The following is a 17770-nucleotide window of genomic DNA, read 5'->3' on the forward strand; positions in this document are numbered from 1 at the left end:
CAGAACTCGGAAATCACCTGGGATGCCAAGCTCGGCTGCTTCCGAGTCAGATTGATCTCGAGTGAAAGTCTCGATTTTATGACTGCCGTCCGAGAGATCTTGGACTATATTGTGCAGCCGGAGATCGACAATGTGCCAGAGTCGGAAAGATATGGCGCATTTGGCGTGAGTTTGCCTAGCCCACCCTCGTTGCCGTTTTCGCTAACCCGTGCCAGGGGAAATCGAGCTACAAAATCCAGCATATCACCGACTGGAGAACTGCCGCGTTTGGCGAAGATGAGTTGAAAGCATATGATAAGTTTTCGTATCCTCGAGAGCTCATGGAGCTGGGACACCAGGACACTTGGCATATGCCCACTGGTCAAGTCAACGCCGGTGTGACTATTGCCCGTCTTCTGCCGACGAACCGACTCATGGACGAGCTTCAGAAGTCTTCTCGTTGCACCGTGATGGTCGGAATGGATGGCAAATCTCTCCAGGTCGGCGGGATGACGGAGAATGATGTCGAAATCGCCAAAAAGAAGATGGATAGATTGTCGAAGTATTATGTGAGTCGCGGAGTTGAACATGAAACTGACGGATAGAAGGTTGACCATGTCCCAGGGATTGACCTCTGACTCGGACATGCCGGGTCGGCATGTCCTTTACGCAGGCAGCGATGTGGCCTACATGGCCGAGATGCGTTACCTATTCCATCTCAACGAGGGCCTGCTATCCACGATCTTTCTTGATCGTACAAGGTGCCCTCATTAAGCCAGGAAAAACAAGCTATAGCAGGGTTTTCTCCAGGGGTAGCGTGGTAAACAAAGCGCTTTATGACTATGCCTCGAAAGGGTACCAGTCGATGCCACAATCCAACATCGCTCCCGTTTTCGAGAAGAGCAAGGCCGCATCAGCGTTCATCCCTTTCAAAGGCTATAGATACTCGGCCAAGACCAGCACCTGGGTTCCTGACGACTTGTCCGCAACTGCTTCTCAGCCATCAAGTGCTGTAGTGGCCGACTTTTCTAGCGTCAACCCCCAACTTGCACCCAATGTTGCCCCGTGGGCAGAGAAAATAGTTCTCGCGAACGGCAGAGATGAGAACTCCCCAATGCCTACGAACAACCCATCGCAAACGTCCCAAGGTCCAAATTCACGAGGAGAGGCGAAGTGGGGTGGTGCTCATCAGATCGACCCCTTCAGCACGCACAGTTCAGTGACTGCAAGTCCCGAGACGACTAATGCAAGCAGCTTGCAGAAGAAAGCACCCCTTCGAGACCTTCTCGAGAGTAGTCCCATGCGTACACCGCAACACGCTGGGCTAGACAAGGCAAATATATGTCTCTATAGCGAGGGTGACAAGCGCCTTATCAGTTTGTCGCCCGAGAAAGACAGTGCGGCCGCGCACGTATCATGGCGGATGCAGCCCCTTTTGCCCTCAACACGGATCATCGATGGTGAGCAACAGTCCAGAGAATTCCACGTTACGATGGAACAACGAGCACCATCCAAAAAACCACCGCATCGTCAGACCCAGAGTTCGACTGCCCAGAGACCGGACCCTAGCCCGGACGTGATTGGAAAGGTCTCTAACAAGTTGGTGAAGATCCTGGAGCCCTTGAGAATGTTTCAAGGCGCCGTTTCACTGAAGGCTGAGCTGGGTCGCTTTATCTTCACCAATATGAACCCTGCACATGTCAGCTTGCCGCATGATGTCACTGGACCCCCACGGTACAAATCTCCGGACGAGATGGAGATGAGTCTGGAGCGTCACTCTAATACCCAAGCTCTTCTTTTCACCAGAGTAATCAGCTTGTCTGGAGGGGACATGAACTACATCGCGGACCTGCGAGAGCCTGGAGATGAGTCGTCTCGTGTGTGGACGCCGTCACGAAGGTCCGTGATCTATGAGTTCAGATGCCAAACATCGACTGTGGATAAGAAGTCCAGGAACTACTTCATTGTTGACGTCAACTCTGAGAATTTTTCGTTTCGTCTTCGCCCTGACCCTGCAGAGGGCAGTAAAGGTGGTGCCTTCATGCACTGCTTGGGCCGAACGTTCGACATCCAATTCACGGTTGACACCGCTCCGAACCTGACGGAAGACTGTAGCTATTTCGCCCAGGAACTGGTAGAGTCGTTGACTGTCAAGTAAGTCTTATCATAAAGCCTGGTAATACATGAGACTAACCGTCAATTCACAGGACCAACGGCACTGGTGTCCCACAGCTATCGTTCATCAACCATGGAGACTGGCATGCCATGGTTCGCTCGGTCAGAATTCGACGCGCAGCGGTCTATTCTAACAGCAAACACCAATGTGAATTGGAGATCACCCAAGTGACGGATATGAGCCACAGAGTAGACTCTGTCAAGAACAAGGTCAACTACCTCGTTGCGGAAGAAGGCGGAGCATCTCCGACACTAGGTATATTCCCCGTTTTCTACGAGGCCTGCATCAAGTCGACCAAGGCCGAGCGGGCTTTTGCTGAGAACAAGACCCTGGAATTTGCCGAAGAGGCAGGATGGTCTGGAAAAGACCTGAAGGCCGCCGGCGTCTTCAAAGATCTGATCTCGTCAGCCACCAGTCTGGTGAAGCGGATGGACAGCATCGGCTATTGGTGCGACAACCAACAGAAGGCCATGCTCCATGGAAGACCTCCCGTGAGCACTGCGGAGGTGGGCCAGCGAGCAAGCGATCAAGCTCCTCCCCAATACAACTTTTGGTGAGGACGGACAGAAATCCCTGTTCCATGGTATCAAGAATTGTGTACATCCTTTGGTGGAACTTGCGGTGGATTTCATGCATCACATTCATAACTTCTACCTTTCGCGGCCAGTCAGGTAGCCATGCGAATTATGTAGGAATTTTACAGCGACGAATTAATTGACAGAATCTCCTCAGTATTGACTTGCTGCTGCTTCGAATTGACATTGTTCGTGAAAGTTTCCAGTCTATTGGCTGGGATAGTTATAGTATCATATTTATTCTCATTGATCTCATACAACTATGTACAATCCCAGCCCACTCGTTATTCTGCTTTCCATCGCCGTTGGCCGAGAGTCTTTGACCAGTTTCCACACAGCGCAAGCATCGAATTGTTTGTCCGCGGAGTAGCAGTCCAATGTCGTGGGGGGTTCTCTAACTACCGAAACAAAAACAGCTCTTCTTCGTCCAGCTCGGGGGCAGATCACCAGTGGCCGCAATTACGGCCGGCCATAGGCTCGCTCCCCTCCCTCCACCCCTGACTCAATTCCTCTTCGCCTTAGTCCCCCTTCGCCAGAAGTTCAGGCCCGAACCCTCGGTCTGGCCTCTCTTCCTCGATATCACCTCCGACACCGCATCCAGGTTCCCGTGGTTGCGATCGCGATTGCGGCCCACCTAAAGCACACTGAGATCCAACGGGACGCTGCTGCCGCGCCCGGCGCGGTACTTCTTGGCGCCGCCCTGGAACGGCCGCGGTTTGGGCAGCGTGGCCTCGTCGACGAACCTCCAGCGGTTGTCGGTGATGATGATGCGCTCGCCGCCGCCGCGGGGCGTGGCGATCCCGCTGCCGGCCGTCGTGTTGGACCGCGTGGGCGAGGGGCTCTTGTTGCCGTTGTGCGAGATGGTGTAGGCCGAGGGGTCGAGCAGCGAGGTCCGCAGGTTCGAGGGCGCGCGGGAGCGGCTCGGCGGTGCCGATGGGGGTGGCGCGGGTGGTGAAGGGGCCGAGGATGGCGGTGGAGGCGGGGGTGCGGGCGGTGCCCCCGATGGTGACGAAGAGCGCCCGGCCTGCAGGGCCGCTTGCATGGCGATATTTGGGGCCGGAGCGCTGCCTGATGGTGCCGCCGGGGGAGGTCTCGGGGCTGATGATGGAGGCGGCGGCGGTGGTGCTGGCGGTAGTGACGGTGCCGATGACGCCGGCGGTGGAGGGGCCCGGGGCGCGGTTGAGGGCTTACGTGAGCTCGGCAGTGGTGGTGGTTTCTTGCCGATCGGCGGAGGAGGTCCTTTCATGGACGCTGATGAGCTGGGCCGAGGCACAGTGCTGGGTGTCTTTCGGAGGCTGGCGACCGACGGAACCGAAGGAATGGAACGCCCTGGTACAGCTGGCGCAGCGCCGGGCGGGGGCCTCGGCGCCGACGGTGGTTTGGGAGCAGATGATCGACTTGATGAGGACTCGGTGTCGGAGAGATATGAGGCACCCGAATCAGCTGCGCGTGGTGATCACCCAGTTAGTTGCCAGAATCCACGGTAGGCTTCGATGTCCACTCGATAACTTACCTCCTGTGTCTACTCCGCCCCGTTTCTTCAGTTTGGGCATGCCCCCTGCGAACAAGCCGCCCAGTTGCGGTGCCGGGTCTGCGGGTGCTGCGGCATTCTGACCGCCGTGGTCACTGTTGCTCCTCAATCTGTTGGCGCCTGGGACGGGCGGAGCACCAAGACCCGGGACTGGAGGCGCACCTCCCGGGACTGGGGGCGCGCCACTGACGGGGGCAGCGCCGCCTCCTGCCGGTTTCCCTACTACGGGTGCCGATCGGTCGTTCGTTACGGCTTTCTTGAGAGCCTTGCCCTTTGTGATGTCGGTGAGCAGAGCGCCCTATATATGAGTAAACAGTCAGCCAAGCCAGCTCGTCTTGTAGGTCCTGGGGGTAGTTTTGGCAGCGTACCCGCCCAGCGCCGGCCTTTGGTGGCTTGAAGCTTCCCATTGGGGGGGGGGGGAGGGCCTCCTGCGCCTGGCGGAGGCGGCGGCGGCGGCGGTGGAGGAGGCATGTCGGCGGTGTCGTTCTCGTTCTCCTTATCTAACGAGCGTCGTCTCTGCCGCGTTTCGTTTTCGGGCGAGTTGTCGCAGGAAAGGGTGTCGGTGCTAGTGCCACGCAGGCGGCTTTTCGAGTAGGGTGTGTACTGTACTGTACTGTATACGGGTCGGGTTGTACGGGTTATTTGGCTAGCGAGAAATTACCCAAAACGAGTGGAGTCAAGGTCGACTTGATGAATGCAATCAGATACTTGACTTGGAAAAAAAAAGAGACGGGAATGAATTAACGAAAACTACGATATGGACCTGTCTGTACGTAATGGCGTGGGTTGCCAAAGGGAAGAAGAAGAACTGGAATAGACGGCAGATCAACAGACAATTGATACTCATGCGTCATCCAGCAAATCGAGGCCTGACGTTGCGGTTGCGGTGGGATGGTGGTTCGGTCGAATTGCAGCCTGGCCCATCCAGCCGCCAGCCTTACCCAACTTGCGCTCTTACGTACATGTACTTACGCGTTTCCATGATCTCGAATGCGGCTGTGCATTAAACAGAATAACTATTCCACCGATTACTTCGAGAAAATAAGAAACAAATGAATCCAATAGGATAATCGACTTTGATTATTCTCATGTTTTTTTCTTTCTTCTTTTTTCTTTTTTTACATAGTGGACCAAAGGATCTTGGGATTATTAATCTGTACCTGCTTCCAAATAGGTGGTGGCTATCGTGGTTGACTCTGTACATACTTTATTTCTACGCCCAGAAGGGCACATGAGTGAGCGAGTACTCGAGTACATGCGCCTAATGGTCCAGTTGGGCGCTGATCCGCGGCCCCGTCAATTTACTGGAGCCCGTGGGGGATAGCGCCGGCAGACTGGGCTGCAACTTGCAAGTGCAGAGGGAGGACGAGGGGACGAGGGGACGAGGGGACGAGGGGACGCCCTACATTGAGGAGGTGTGGCTGTCCAGACTTCTCCATCTACTGCTGCCTGAATGCCACTTGATACCAATTTCGTTTAATACTCACTCAGCTCTTCTTAGCAGGCAGGATGCATTACATGGGTTCCATCATTGCCATCAATGCCTTCACAGTTATAGAACAGTGACACCTAGCGTCTTTGGAGGCTGGAGGTACCCTTCCTATGCGGGTTTGACCTGAACATCGTTCTGCGCAGTCCATTCAGTCATCCTGTCTATGGTTATCCTCGTCTTGCCTGCCACGACATGGATCGTTGCGATAAAACCATGGGGCGTTTCCCCAGATCCTCCCTCCCCTCTTGTGTTTTCCGCTTTGGTGCCAATGCGCAGAGACAGAAGTGGAAGGAAGAATAGGACTAAACGATAACACATGCAGCGATGATTGGCTCGAGGTGGTTATCCGTGTGAGACACACTCGAACACAGATACCGGTTTCACGACATTCAAATGACGGGCAGATATCTACACCTATCCACTGTACGCATTGGCAAAAACCGTGTTTGTCTTGTCGGGTTCGGTGTCGTCGATCAATATCAGCCCTGAACTCAAAGGTCAGCGTTTGTTTGCTCTTGGCTGCCGGGAGACGACGTGGTTTGCGCCAAGAGAAGCACCAAGACTCTGAGCCGCCACTACTAGGTTTATTGTTTCCGTGTCCCAAGGCAAGAGTCATCCATCGAGAACCGCTACTGACGTCGGCGGGCTTGGCCCGACCTTGGCAAATGTACAGGACAATTGCTTTTTTTGCGCCTACAGAGAAAAGATGCATTCCATGTGAACGGGATTTGCTCCTATTCTCTCCGCACCACTCCCGCATCATTGGTATCAGTCTTGGGCTATGGAGAATAATCGAGGGGCCCAAAAGTCTGTGGAAGTCGATACCGTCCGACCAGGAGGGCAGTTGTGTTTCCTTTTCTATAACTATACTCACCAAAGAGACGAGTTACCCTTTGATCTATTCAGCAAGGAGTCTCATTGGCTGCTTTAGAAACACACACATCACAAGTAGATATAACAGATATTATAGATGGCACGATGATGTTAAACCATTGGTCGTAACCCCTGTTAATGAATGGATGGAATATTTGGGCGATCTTGCTACGCTAAAGTTGGGGCGGGCTGGTGGGACACGAAATTCGGAGCAAAAAGAAGAGCTCCGATCCACTTGCAGCGCACTTCGCGTGCTCCAAGCACCAAGCACCACTCTAATGCTGGCGATGCCGACGTCAAGCATCAAGTCTGTTGCTGCTCAGTAGACACTCGACCCGGCATCCATCCAACACCGCAACTTGCTCACTCATGTGACCGTGCACATCCCGAGCCAAGCGTCGTTTGCAGGACGTCCGGTCCAACAGAAACAGAGAGCAATGCCTCGACCCCTCCGTATTTGCCAGCTATGCGATGCCGTCGCAACTCGTCGCATGAGAACGACCAAGGCCGCCTTCACTGCGCCAACCCCCTCAAGTCCCGGGGACTTCTGCTTGGAGCCAGCCGCGGCGTTGCGACAAGAGCGAGCACGCCAGCCAACTCGTCATGGCAAGCGTCTGCCGTCACCAAGAGCCCCAAGGGCAGCACGACGGCCGTCGCGTCTGAGTCAAATGCAAACTCTGCGCGCCTTGGCAGCAGAGGGACGCCATCGAATTCCCGTGCGTCGAGAGCGGAGCTGTCATCCCTCACCGATATGATGGCATACCTGGAGAACAGCAAAGTCAAGGTTACTGGGCACGACAATAGAATACCCCCCGAGGCCGACGTAAGTGCGGCTTTGCAAGCTTGCCGCGTCGTGGCAGGCTACATCACGGATGAATCGGTACAGCCTCAGATCAATCACATGGTGACAGAGTTGGACTCGACCGCGGCCAACCTACTCTCGCTGGATGGAAACGAGCGCAAGTCGGGCGCCCCGGTGCCGTCCTCCCGCTCCAATACGGGCGCTGTGGACGGAAACATCTCCACACAAGTTAGGCAGATGATCGACAAGATATCAGATGCGGCATATGCGACTGTGGCTCACCCAACCGTCTTCATCACGCCAAGCCTGCTGCGACAGTATGTCGAAGTTCAGGCTGTCCTGGGCAAACCTGAGACCCTGCCCAAAGTTTTCCAGCTCTACGTTTCCAAACCTGTGCCAAGCGAGGCCTCTAGCTCTGTCAGCTACGCGAAGCAAAACCCCAACAAGGCGTCCAATGCCATAGACCCCGAGGTAATCGAAACAGCGCTTGACACGGCGGTGGAGGCCAAAAATCTGGACGCTGCAGTGGGCATCATTGAAAACAGCTACACTACCCCGGCTTTTATCCGAGCCAAATTGCTTCGAAAGGCCCTGGTCCCATGTTCTGCGCTGGCCGCCACACCCCTCGCCGCGTATGGCTTGGCGTCCAACTTCTCCATCTTGCAGAATGCCATGGACCCAGCTATGGCCACCAAAGTGGCCTTCACTGGCATTCTGGCCTACGTCGGATTCACTGCCTCCATCGGAGTGGTAGCCATGGCCACTGCCAACGATCAAATGAAGCGTGTCACATGGGCCCCGGGTATTCCCCTGCGTATGCGCTGGGTCAGAGAAGAAGAAAGAGCGGCGCTGGACAAGGTGGCCTGTGCATGGGGGTTTCAAGAGCAATGGCGTCAAGGTGAAGAGGAGGGTACTGAGTGGGAATCCCTCCGTGAGTATATTGGGCAAAAGGGCATGGTTCTCGACAGGACCGAGTTGATGGAGGGAATGGATTAGTCCCCGGGCCCCGAGGCGGGAAAGGAAAATAAAGAATAAAAACACCCCGGGTTTGATGGGCGCCTATCCAGAACGGTTCCACTCGACTGAAGTTAGCACAGTTGTGAGCCGAGTTGAGTTGAATCGAGCCGTGGCTGAGTCAAGCCTAGTCCGGCCAGTTCGGCCGCATCGAAATTTTATTCCGAGTTGCTGTTGACTATGTGTAGCTAAAGATCGGTAGGTCCCTACCTTCTGACATTCTGGTAATATCTGTGGCTTTGTCGTGATGATGATGATAGAGAATGCGTACGTATGCTACCCGTCTGTACTCTCTACTCTGACCTGTGGGTTTGGTCAGCATCTACTCAGCCGTACAGCGGTTGAAATGCTGACCTGTCCGAGTGTAGCGACTCCCCGCCCTCTAGTCAGTAGATAGATGTTTGACAAAGTGGTTTCTACCTAGCCACAGCAATGGATACCAATGGATCTGTCGGTTTCAATGTATACCTTGGACGAACGTGATTGGCTTGCATTAGGCGAGTGACGTACTGAGAAGGCACGTCTAAGTGCGAGCATCGTCACTAGGATCTTGGGGATCCACCAGGATGCACTCGGGGCAAGCCAGGGCCCCCAAGAAGAAATATGCAATGCTACTCCGATGGGAGTTGGGTAGGGATCTCTTGGCGCTGCTTGCATACTACAGCGAGCGACGGCATCCCATCACCGCCAAGGCCAGGATCAGCAACGTTGTCCCACTCATCCTCAGCCGCCAAGCAACGACATGCCAAGTCTGAAAGGGGATAATGTCACACAGTCGGTAATCCGAACTCTATCTGCCCTGGACCTGGTCTTCCACCTGCCGCCAACACCATCAGATGCGGCTATCCACTTGGCAGCTCGGAGCGTCTGGGCGTTTGGTCCGGGCAAGCCACCGGCTTCCTTGGCTCCCCCCTTTGCCCTTGGGCCCTCCTGCCCTCCTTGGGGCCCTACGAGCTGCTCTTTCCTCTGGCTCTGCATACGGTTTGATGAGTGAGCAGTTAAACCCTCTATAAGGTTTCACTCAACCAAGGGTCCTGGCAGGCACGCCTGTTCTGCGAAGATACAACGTGCGGCCCTCCGCCTCCACCGCGCCAAGGACGCCCCCGGGAACGACATGAACGAAGTACATTCTTTCCCTCGTCACTGGGAGGATGGGTCTCACCCGGGATTGCTGTCTTCCCTGGTACTATATACATGGGCCCGTATCCCACACTTTTCCCCCGATGTTGCTTCTGGGTCTGTATCCAGTGTTCTAGAAGGTGTCGACGACACAAACAGCAAAGACCAAACGGTTTCCCAACGAGCTGCTGCTTTCACTTAACGTTAATATCACTCTTTACTTATCTCTCTCACTCTCTCCATCTCTCTTATTCTCTCCATCTCTCCCTCTCTCTTATTCTCTCCATCTCTCCCTCTCTCTCTCTCTCCCTCGGCATCGCTCGCTCGCTCTAGAAGAGCGTCCCGCCTCCCAACGACAACAACATGGCTGGCCACGGCGGTTTCCAAGCCTACGACCCCGGTCGATGTAACCACTACGCCAGGTTCGCCTCGCACCTCGATAGGGTCCATTTCGAAGGGCTGTATTGGGTTATGTTCGTTCTCGTCATATTCTTCTTGTTCCTTGCATCTTGGATTTACCAATGGTACGTTAGCCTAAACGAGGGTGTTCTCTCGCCGCTGGAGCCGGTCAATATCCCCCACTAATAATGCCCGATGCTGATAACGCTACTTCTTAGGACGATGTGGTATAAGGAAAAGCCCAACGCCGACATGGACGTGTATCGGAAAAAGTTGAAGCGCGCCCTGGCGGCCTGCATCTGCATCTTTCTAGTTTCTGCTGTTACCATCGTCATCGAAACGTTCTGCCTTCTCGCCTTACAATTCTGTGACGGAGAGGATCTCATGTCATTGTACTGGTCGACCTGGACCATGATGCAACTTGGTTCCCAGATCGCCATCGGAGGCGTCGTGCTGGCACTCTATCATACCATTTGGAACGTGAAGCACCCCATATGGGCACTTGCCATGGGTACACCGGTTCTGGTGGTAGCTGGGCTCGGCCATGTTTTCTCCCTCTGCCTGCACAAGCTGTACAAGAAGGCCAAGGCGAAGCACCAGGCACACAGCACACGCGGTACTTCTATCAAGGAGCCTGACGGATCCGAAAAGGCTGCTGCGAAGGATGGGGCTGCCGAAGAAGAGAACAGTGGCGGAACCACCATCAACGGGGATGCGGATGTAGAAGCAGACGGCCAGCGGTCAATATACCGGAACTCGCACCGCCCCAGTCTCATCAGCACCCTTGGCGGCGAGGAGCGCTTCTTCTTCGAAATCGACGTCGGGGCCGGCAACGATGAAGCGATTCGGCAGTGGCCCAGCTTCGTGAGCATGAGCGAGGGCCGCGCCTTAATACAAGCCGTCCTTGTGCGTCCCGGCAGCGATCCATATCTCGACGGCCGCCCCTGGTCATCACAGATGCCAATGTCACCACAGAGCCGTAAGGGCTTATTGGGTTGAGCAAGTCGCAAATAAGTCGAGGAAGGTTTGCTATTTGTCGCCTTTGATTTTGCTTTTCCTTGAGCTTGGGCTGTGGGAGTTCGCCTTTGTCTATTGTTGGTGCTGCCCAACTCTTGTCCCTCGCTTTTGATGAGATCGAGTATTAGGACATGACCTACTTGGGAGGGGAGGATCCATTGAATCCCTGGGTTCGAGGTCGGCGGTTAACCGACCCTTCGTCGCTCACTTGTCTATATCGTAGGGACACTTCACACAATTACGGGTCAGGAAGCTTTGGGTAATAAACCCTGAATAGCAGGAGTCATGACCACGATTATTCGTTATGACTTATGGGATATGGCATTTACTGGGAGCGAAGCACTGCCACTTGGGTTATTCTGGCATGGGAAAGCATTGGTTAAAGGATTATTCTTTTTGTTTTTATTATTATACCTGTTCCGCCATCAGCGCGTTGAACAAGCGGTGTTAGTCAATGTTGAGGATGAGGGCAAAGGGATAACGAGAGGGTTCGTCCGAGCATGGAACGAACATGACAAAAGAAGAAGAAAAAATGCAATCTTAACACTACTAACTCATGATTTTCTTCGTGTTTTGCGATGTGTTTCGCCCAGGCTGACGAAACAAACGACCTGAAGTCTGGTGACGAACATCAGGGGGTCGAGAAACCAATTGCTACCAAAAGACGTGCACGAGTCAGCAAATTGTTCAACAAAAACCCATCTCTCCTTTCCCGGCCCATCGGCATTCTTCAAGAGAGAGAGAGAGAGAGAGATGGCGATATGACTGGCATGAAGTCGGGGATATTGGCCAACCGCAGCATCCGGAATTCCCAGCACAGCCGCCTCATATCGGGAAAATTGTTCTCAGGAGAAGAAGAAAGCATACGCCCAGGATATAGCGGAAGGGGCCATCCACGTGCAGAATGAGGCGCAATTGTGAGCTACCGTGAGGGGACCAATGATTCGTGGGCCCAGTACCACGGGTCTGTTAATCTGGTGCCCGACATATGTGTGCCTGCTGCATGACATGGACATCCAGGCCTGTTTCTCGTCTCGTCCCAACTCCCAGGCGTCCGCGGTGCCGGGCTGCCGGCCGCCTCTTGGCTCCTGACGATGAAGGCCCAACGGGTTCTAGATCGGTCCAAAGTATGTACGCTCTCTATATCTGGATTTTGATATGCATTCCTTGATACTCGAATCACCACACAAAATCAGATTGCTACAGCTCCCGGGCCCCGAATGGATGGAAGGCTGGATAGAAGCTGGATGCGACACAGTTTCTTCTGGCTTCTTTTCGCTCGGAGACCACGGGCTGTCATTTCCTCGATGACGATCGTCTACGCGGGACGTGCGCATACATGATAATGCAATTTTTTTTTGCTCTTACTGGGCATTAGGTATGTACCCGACTGGACCTCGTCGTCGTCGTCGTCATGGGTGTTTAGACGCGCCTTGGCGACTCACTTACAGCACTGCACAGCCTCCACCAGGGTAACGCACACACCAATCTCTCTTATCTACCGGTATGTCTCTGCCTCTTTGGCCTTGGCGGTGGGTGTGTGGTGCAGCGTAAGATGGACAAGAACGTCCTGGGATGCAGTGCGATAAGAGTGTGCAGATGACGAAACACCCACGATCTGTCAGCTCCCTTCTATCTTCCAGTATCACACACACATACACACACACACACACTCTCTCTCTCTCTCTCTCTCTCTCTCCTGCCTGCCCGCCTGGGTAAGACACACATGCTTCAGCAGCCGTACGCAACCGGCCGCACGTACTGGAAGTCTGTCTTTTGCATCACACACCGAGTAGGTATGCAGACCGCAGAAAGCCCAGCCAATGCCCAGCCCAGTCCCAGCCCCAAACGAAACAAAACGGGCTCGTGGAACCACACGATTTGGTCCGAACACCATCACTCATCTGTAAACAAGCATGTACGTATACTTTGCCAATGATAAGCCCGACATTTTCCATGTTTTTTATTTTCATTATTCTGGTGGTGTCTTGTGGGAGCGCCTGTGCCGTTGTTGTTCAACGTGATACCAAAAGGAAGCACATACGTAAATCTTTGGTAGTGGCTTAGGAGAAGAAAAAAAGCCAAGAGAGCCTCTTATTTTCCTTATGCTTCCTTTTTTTTTTTTGGCTCCCTTTGCCAAGGGGCTAGATAAAACCATGGCGAAATTATCCGGGTGTGATTGCGTTGTTCGATGGATGGAAAACACCATCCGGGCAGGCAAATCACAATCGACGGTGCAAATCGAAGAAAAAAGAGAGCTGGAACAGGCTGCGAGGGAGAGGGCGAGATCGAGACAAGAGGCTCAGAGACATACAGCAAGCCATGCAGATTCTAGACCACTTCCATGATCCCCAAGCCATCAAACAAACGGACGGGATGTAACGACGGGAGGGACACACACACACACACACACACACACACACACACACACACACACACACACACACCACATTCCCCAATTGATTTGATCCCAGTCCCGTTTGCCCCCTCCCCGGCCCCCGGCCCCCCTTTTCAACCTAACCGCGCATTAATTGTGACTAACAACCTTAACTCTAAATGCTTAAGTAATAGAGAGCTTCAATTTTGAGGCTCACAGCTGGAGGTTACATGGGTACTACTGGAGGTGTACGTACATCTTCTGCCGGGCCGTCAGAAAAGGGCCTGCCCACCAAGATACTCCATACTGAATATATTAGATATATGGTTTGATCGGGTAAACCGTCTTGTCGATTATTCACGGCAAGTATACGAAAAGCTGCGCTTTCGTCATCAAGGGGATATGTTCATCTCAAGTGACACCTTTCTATTATTTTCTTCGGCATGGATACACGCAAAGGTGCATGTTCGCTAGTTCTGATTCATGACCGTTCGCTGGTAGATCTAATCCATGACCACAGCCTGAAGATGCAGACTAAAACATAACATAAGCTTCGACTGATGCGCCGTCCATCACGGTTGTGCACAGCCTCAAGAGCACATGACGATCATCGCAATGGCGTCGGTCATCCACCGACTAGTTGATGATCGTTTTGCAACGCGAGTTTGTTAGGCTGCCATAAGCGCTGCCAAGCCACCGTCTTCCAGCAGCTTCACGGGTCATTGCTGTCATGTCGGCCCAAGATCTGCAACGGTCCTACGCCCAAGAGCCCAAGACAATAGTTTGTTGCACAACCAGCACCTCAAGACTCGCCAAGACGGCTTCGGGTGCTTCGTTTATCTCTGTTTTTCTTGTTCCGTCTTGCTTTCTTCGGATGAAGAGCGTCGCAATGCACTTCGTCATCCAGGACTCGCTTACACTCGCCCGGCACGGCCAACCTGCAGAATCTCGCCAGTCGTCCGGTCATCGCTGCGGAGAACAGGCCAGCTTGCGCCGTCGGCTTTGTACAGACTGACTTCGAGCTTGGTGCCCAGGATCTTGAAGCTGCTCTTTTCCGTGTCGATCGCGCCGTAAAGCGGGACCGTAGTCTTGTATCGCTTGGGCACCGCATCGCTCGTGACCAGGTCCAGCACCAGGCTCTTTTCCTCAAACTTGATCGTCGCGGCGTCCTTGTCGATCTTCTTGAGGAAGAACGACGCTATCACTGTAGAGGGGGTCTGGTAAAAGTCGTTTCGTACCGTCTCCAAGGACTCCTCGCCGCCAGATTGGGATTGACCACCGCTGCCGTTGCCCTTCTTCTTCTCCTGGCCGGAGCCGATGAACAAATGTCGCGGGGACGTCTTGCAGCCCTCGAGTTTCATGAACTGGTCGAATTCCAGTACGCGCCGCTTGCAGCAGCTGTAGCCTTTGCTTCCCTCGTGGAAGATGGGGGCGCCGGGGTGATGGACACATTGCTCCTCGTCCGACCGAGTCTGGCCCTTTTTGTAAGTGGCGTGGCAGCCCTTGCGTCGGCACTCTTTGCCCTCGGGAATCTCCAGAGATGGCTCGTCGTCTTCGGACTCGGGCGGTGGGGGCGGGGCCGTTGGTGCCGGCTGGGGCGCGAGCGGAGCACGTGTAGGCAGATCGGTCGGGACCTCGGCCAGCTTGGATGAGAGAGACTGGTCCAGAGCGCCTGCGGGAACGTCCTCGACCGTCTTCTTTTCTATCTCCGGCGGCAGATCGGTGGTGCTGTGCTTGCCTTGGGTGCAGGGCGGGATCTCCAGGAATTCGTCAAAGGTCAGGACCCTGGGCTTGCAGCATTTCCACCCTGGTGGATCATATATGTTTCAGTAAAAGAAGAAAAGGTAATACGGCATACGCAAAGGCGCCATAAAGGTTCGCCTTCGGGCATTGGATGCAACCGCGCTGCCTACTCACCTTTCTGCCCCTCATGGAAAACGGGCGGGCCCGGATGGTAATTGCAGACCTCCTCCGGGTCGGAGTACTCCTTGCCGCAGCCCTTGTGGACGCACTTTTGGGCCATGGTGTTGTCGGTATATGGATACTGAATATGCCAATTCCAATGTCCCAAAGACGAAGCTGGCTCAGGCTTGCCGTAGATCTATGGGGAGATTCTTGGGATGGAAGTGAAGGAATGCCATAGAAACAAACAACAATATTGTTCAATTGTTGGAGGGGCAGCCTCACCGCCTTCCGCTATTGGGCGTAATTGGGCGATGACGCCGTAGCGACAGGGATCAAGCTGGCAATGGCTTGTCAATTGCCAACTGCCGCCCCTGCTACGGACTGGTTTCCGGGGGGCTCCACCTTGGGCCAGGAGATCCCATCTGCAAGGCACAACCAACTTTACAGTACCTACCTACCTAGCTTTAGGCACTATTTCTTCACTACACGCTGCCACCGACTACTTATTCAAACGCGTATTTACATTTGTGCAACCTCATCTTCCCAGGCCCCCGCAGACAGCCGGCAGCATGCGTGCCACTACCAGACTGTTTCAACACGCGACTCGCATCACGCTGTTTACGCGTGAGAATTGTGGTCTCTGCGTCAAAGCCAAGTCCGTTCTGTCCGAGGTGAAGGCCTCCCGCCCATTTGAGTATGCAGAGGTCGACATCATCAAAGACGAGTCCATCCCTCGCTGGAGAGACCTATACGAGTTCGATGTTCCGGTGGTACGTAGATGCCCATGAACCAGCAACTCGTCGAAACGCTAATCCCCAGGTGTGTAGATACACGTGAGCAAGGCCACCGCACCTAAGGAAGACCCTAAGTCAGCCTCCAAGGCGTTGAAGCTTATGCACCATCTCAATGTCGTAGATGTTCAAAAGAAGATGGATGAAGCCGAAGCGGCTTGAATCCTCCCTGGTTAATCTACATACAAAGTTTCCTCCTAAGCCTGTCCGTTGCCTCTTGCATCGTCCTTGAGAAGCTTCCCAAGCGGTACTCAGTCTGGGCAATGTCGCGACTAGCACATGACTGTATCTACACATACTTCAACTGCTAATGGAGCCGGTCCTTGGCAAAATCCAAGCGATGGTGCGCATTGGTGCAGTGCTCCAACTATCAAGTTGCCATCCCTCCTAGTATCTACCTCCTGCTGATGGTGCGTCAAGCCCACGAGCCGAGTTCAGAGACACAGACATTGTTTGCTGCAAGGCAGTTGCATCCAATGCGACGCTGATCATATCAAATCCTTTGTCCGCATACTTCTTGGCCTGTGGTCCACTCGTCGCGAAGAAGGCGGCTTTCTTACCAGCTCCGTGGGCTACCGACAGAATACGATCAATGGCCTCTTCCAGACCAGGTTCCATCACGCCGTCGAGTATGGGCAGACCAATGTTGTTACCTAAGTCAAACGGTCCAACAAAGAGCAAGTCAACGCCCGGGACGGCTGCAATCTCCTCGACAGCTTCGAGCGCCTCCTTGGTCTCTATCTGCACCATGGTGAGAAGAGAATCGTTGGCAGTCTGGAGATATTCCGTCATGGTTGGAACCGGCGTGAAACGCTCCATTGCGAAAGGGGAGCCCAGACCGCGCTGGCCCACTGGCGGAAATTTGGCCGCGGCCACAACCTTCCTGGCCTCTTCAGCTGACCGTAGCAGTGGTATCAAGACCTACATCCACTGTTAGCCGTCGTTTCGCACTTGTTCGGGCTATTTATTGACTGACACCATGAGTTCCCGCGTCAAGTGCGCCTGGTACCCGCTCGGAGTTAGATCACAAGACGACAACCTTTCTGTTCTTGGATGAACATACGCTTGATCATCCAGCCCTGCATGTCCGGCAGTCTCACCAAGGGACTGACTCCACAGCTCGCGATAGCTGGAACGGCCTCATGCATTGCAGCATCTGGGCGCTTCCTTGTCAGTGACATTATACAGATTCCAATGAGATTGCCGCCCCACAGAGAGGAAAAAGAGAGAGAGAACGCAGGCCATGTTTGGCTTACCGTCGATGTTGCCATGCTCGCAGTCGACCATGACCCAGTCGATGCCATCAGATCGCGCCAAAATTCTTGAGATGTTGGCACCGGGGAAGGTTTGCCAGAGCCCCAGCGACGCGCCGTCGCTTTTGGCTAGGGCCTCCCTCGCCTTGCAACCCTGGAGCATGTTATTGCTGAGAGCTCGTGTCTGAAACTGTCTGAAAGGGGCTCGTTTAGGCACAAGTGAAGGCAATCTCAAGCTCATTGACAGCAAGCGCTGCGACAGAAGTATACGGGGATTCATAGGACATCATAGGACAAGGTCTGGCTGGCAGTCCAGACGTCTGCGATGTTCTCTTTTCCCCTCATCCCAACGCAGCCATGCCATGTCTCCTCATCGAGGTTCGGGGCAATGATCTCCGCAAGTTCGGATGTACAGACTAGAAGAAGACAACCCCCCACATTGGGGGGCCCTTGGCATGTCACTCCCC

At 54.1% G+C, this 17770-nt stretch overlaps 8 protein-coding genes across 8 annotated transcripts; 4 read left to right on the forward strand and 4 right to left on the reverse strand.

Annotated features, from left to right (window-relative positions):
- Positions 1 to 104: 104 nt before the first annotated feature.
- On the reverse strand, positions 105 to 626 carry PG986_008132 (uncharacterized protein; the record flags this gene model as incomplete). The annotated part of the gene is made up of 1 exon (XM_066844354.1): positions 105 to 626. One exon carries the CDS (start codon positions 624 to 626, stop codon positions 105 to 107), a length of 522 nt encoding a protein of 173 aa, XP_066700466.1.
- A 218-nt stretch (positions 627 to 844) lies between these two features.
- On the forward strand, positions 845 to 2712 carry PG986_008133 (uncharacterized protein; the record flags this gene model as incomplete). Its single annotated transcript, XM_066844355.1, has 2 exons — positions 845 to 2133; positions 2187 to 2712. The coding sequence occupies 2 exons, from the start codon at positions 845 to 847 to the stop codon at positions 2710 to 2712; spliced, it is 1815 nt and encodes a 604-aa protein (XP_066700467.1).
- A 652-nt stretch (positions 2713 to 3364) lies between these two features.
- Positions 3365 to 4668, reverse strand: PG986_008134 (wasp-interacting protein vrp1p protein; the record flags this gene model as incomplete). The annotated part of the gene is made up of 3 exons (XM_066844356.1): positions 3365 to 4173; positions 4244 to 4559; positions 4630 to 4668. The coding sequence occupies 3 exons, from the start codon at positions 4666 to 4668 to the stop codon at positions 3365 to 3367; spliced, it is 1164 nt and encodes a 387-aa protein (XP_066700468.1).
- A 2424-nt stretch (positions 4669 to 7092) lies between these two features.
- Positions 7093 to 8424, forward strand: PG986_008135 (uncharacterized protein; the record flags this gene model as incomplete). Its single annotated transcript, XM_066844357.1, has 1 exon — positions 7093 to 8424. One exon carries the CDS (start codon positions 7093 to 7095, stop codon positions 8422 to 8424), a length of 1332 nt encoding a protein of 443 aa, XP_066700469.1.
- A 1500-nt stretch (positions 8425 to 9924) lies between these two features.
- On the forward strand, positions 9925 to 10959 carry PG986_008136 (uncharacterized protein; the record flags this gene model as incomplete). Its single annotated transcript, XM_066844358.1, has 2 exons — positions 9925 to 10085; positions 10179 to 10959. The coding sequence occupies 2 exons, from the start codon at positions 9925 to 9927 to the stop codon at positions 10957 to 10959; spliced, it is 942 nt and encodes a 313-aa protein (XP_066700470.1).
- Positions 10960 to 14268: 3309 nt separating this feature from the next.
- On the reverse strand, positions 14269 to 15377 carry PG986_008137 (CORD and CS domain-containing protein; the record flags this gene model as incomplete). The annotated part of the gene is made up of 2 exons (XM_066844359.1): positions 14269 to 15161; positions 15272 to 15377. The coding sequence occupies 2 exons, from the start codon at positions 15375 to 15377 to the stop codon at positions 14269 to 14271; spliced, it is 999 nt and encodes a 332-aa protein (XP_066700471.1).
- Positions 15378 to 15828: 451 nt separating this feature from the next.
- On the forward strand, positions 15829 to 16212 carry PG986_008138 (uncharacterized protein; the record flags this gene model as incomplete). The annotated part of the gene is made up of 2 exons (XM_066844360.1): positions 15829 to 16029; positions 16087 to 16212. 2 exons carry the CDS (start codon positions 15829 to 15831, stop codon positions 16210 to 16212), a joined length of 327 nt encoding a protein of 108 aa, XP_066700472.1.
- A 225-nt stretch (positions 16213 to 16437) lies between these two features.
- On the reverse strand, positions 16438 to 17544 carry PG986_008139 (HpcH/HpaI aldolase/citrate lyase family protein; the record flags this gene model as incomplete). The annotated part of the gene is made up of 4 exons (XM_066844361.1): positions 16438 to 16971; positions 17027 to 17052; positions 17114 to 17206; positions 17307 to 17544. The coding sequence occupies 4 exons, from the start codon at positions 17542 to 17544 to the stop codon at positions 16438 to 16440; spliced, it is 891 nt and encodes a 296-aa protein (XP_066700473.1).
- Positions 17545 to 17770: the final 226 nt, after the last annotated feature.

The sequence above is a fragment of the Apiospora aurea genome, assembly GCF_038362705.1.
Source record: "Apiospora aurea strain CBS 24483 chromosome Unknown utg000005l_segment0_segment0, whole genome shotgun sequence".
NCBI classification, from domain to species: Eukaryota; Fungi; Ascomycota; class Sordariomycetes; order Amphisphaeriales; family Apiosporaceae; genus Apiospora; species Apiospora aurea.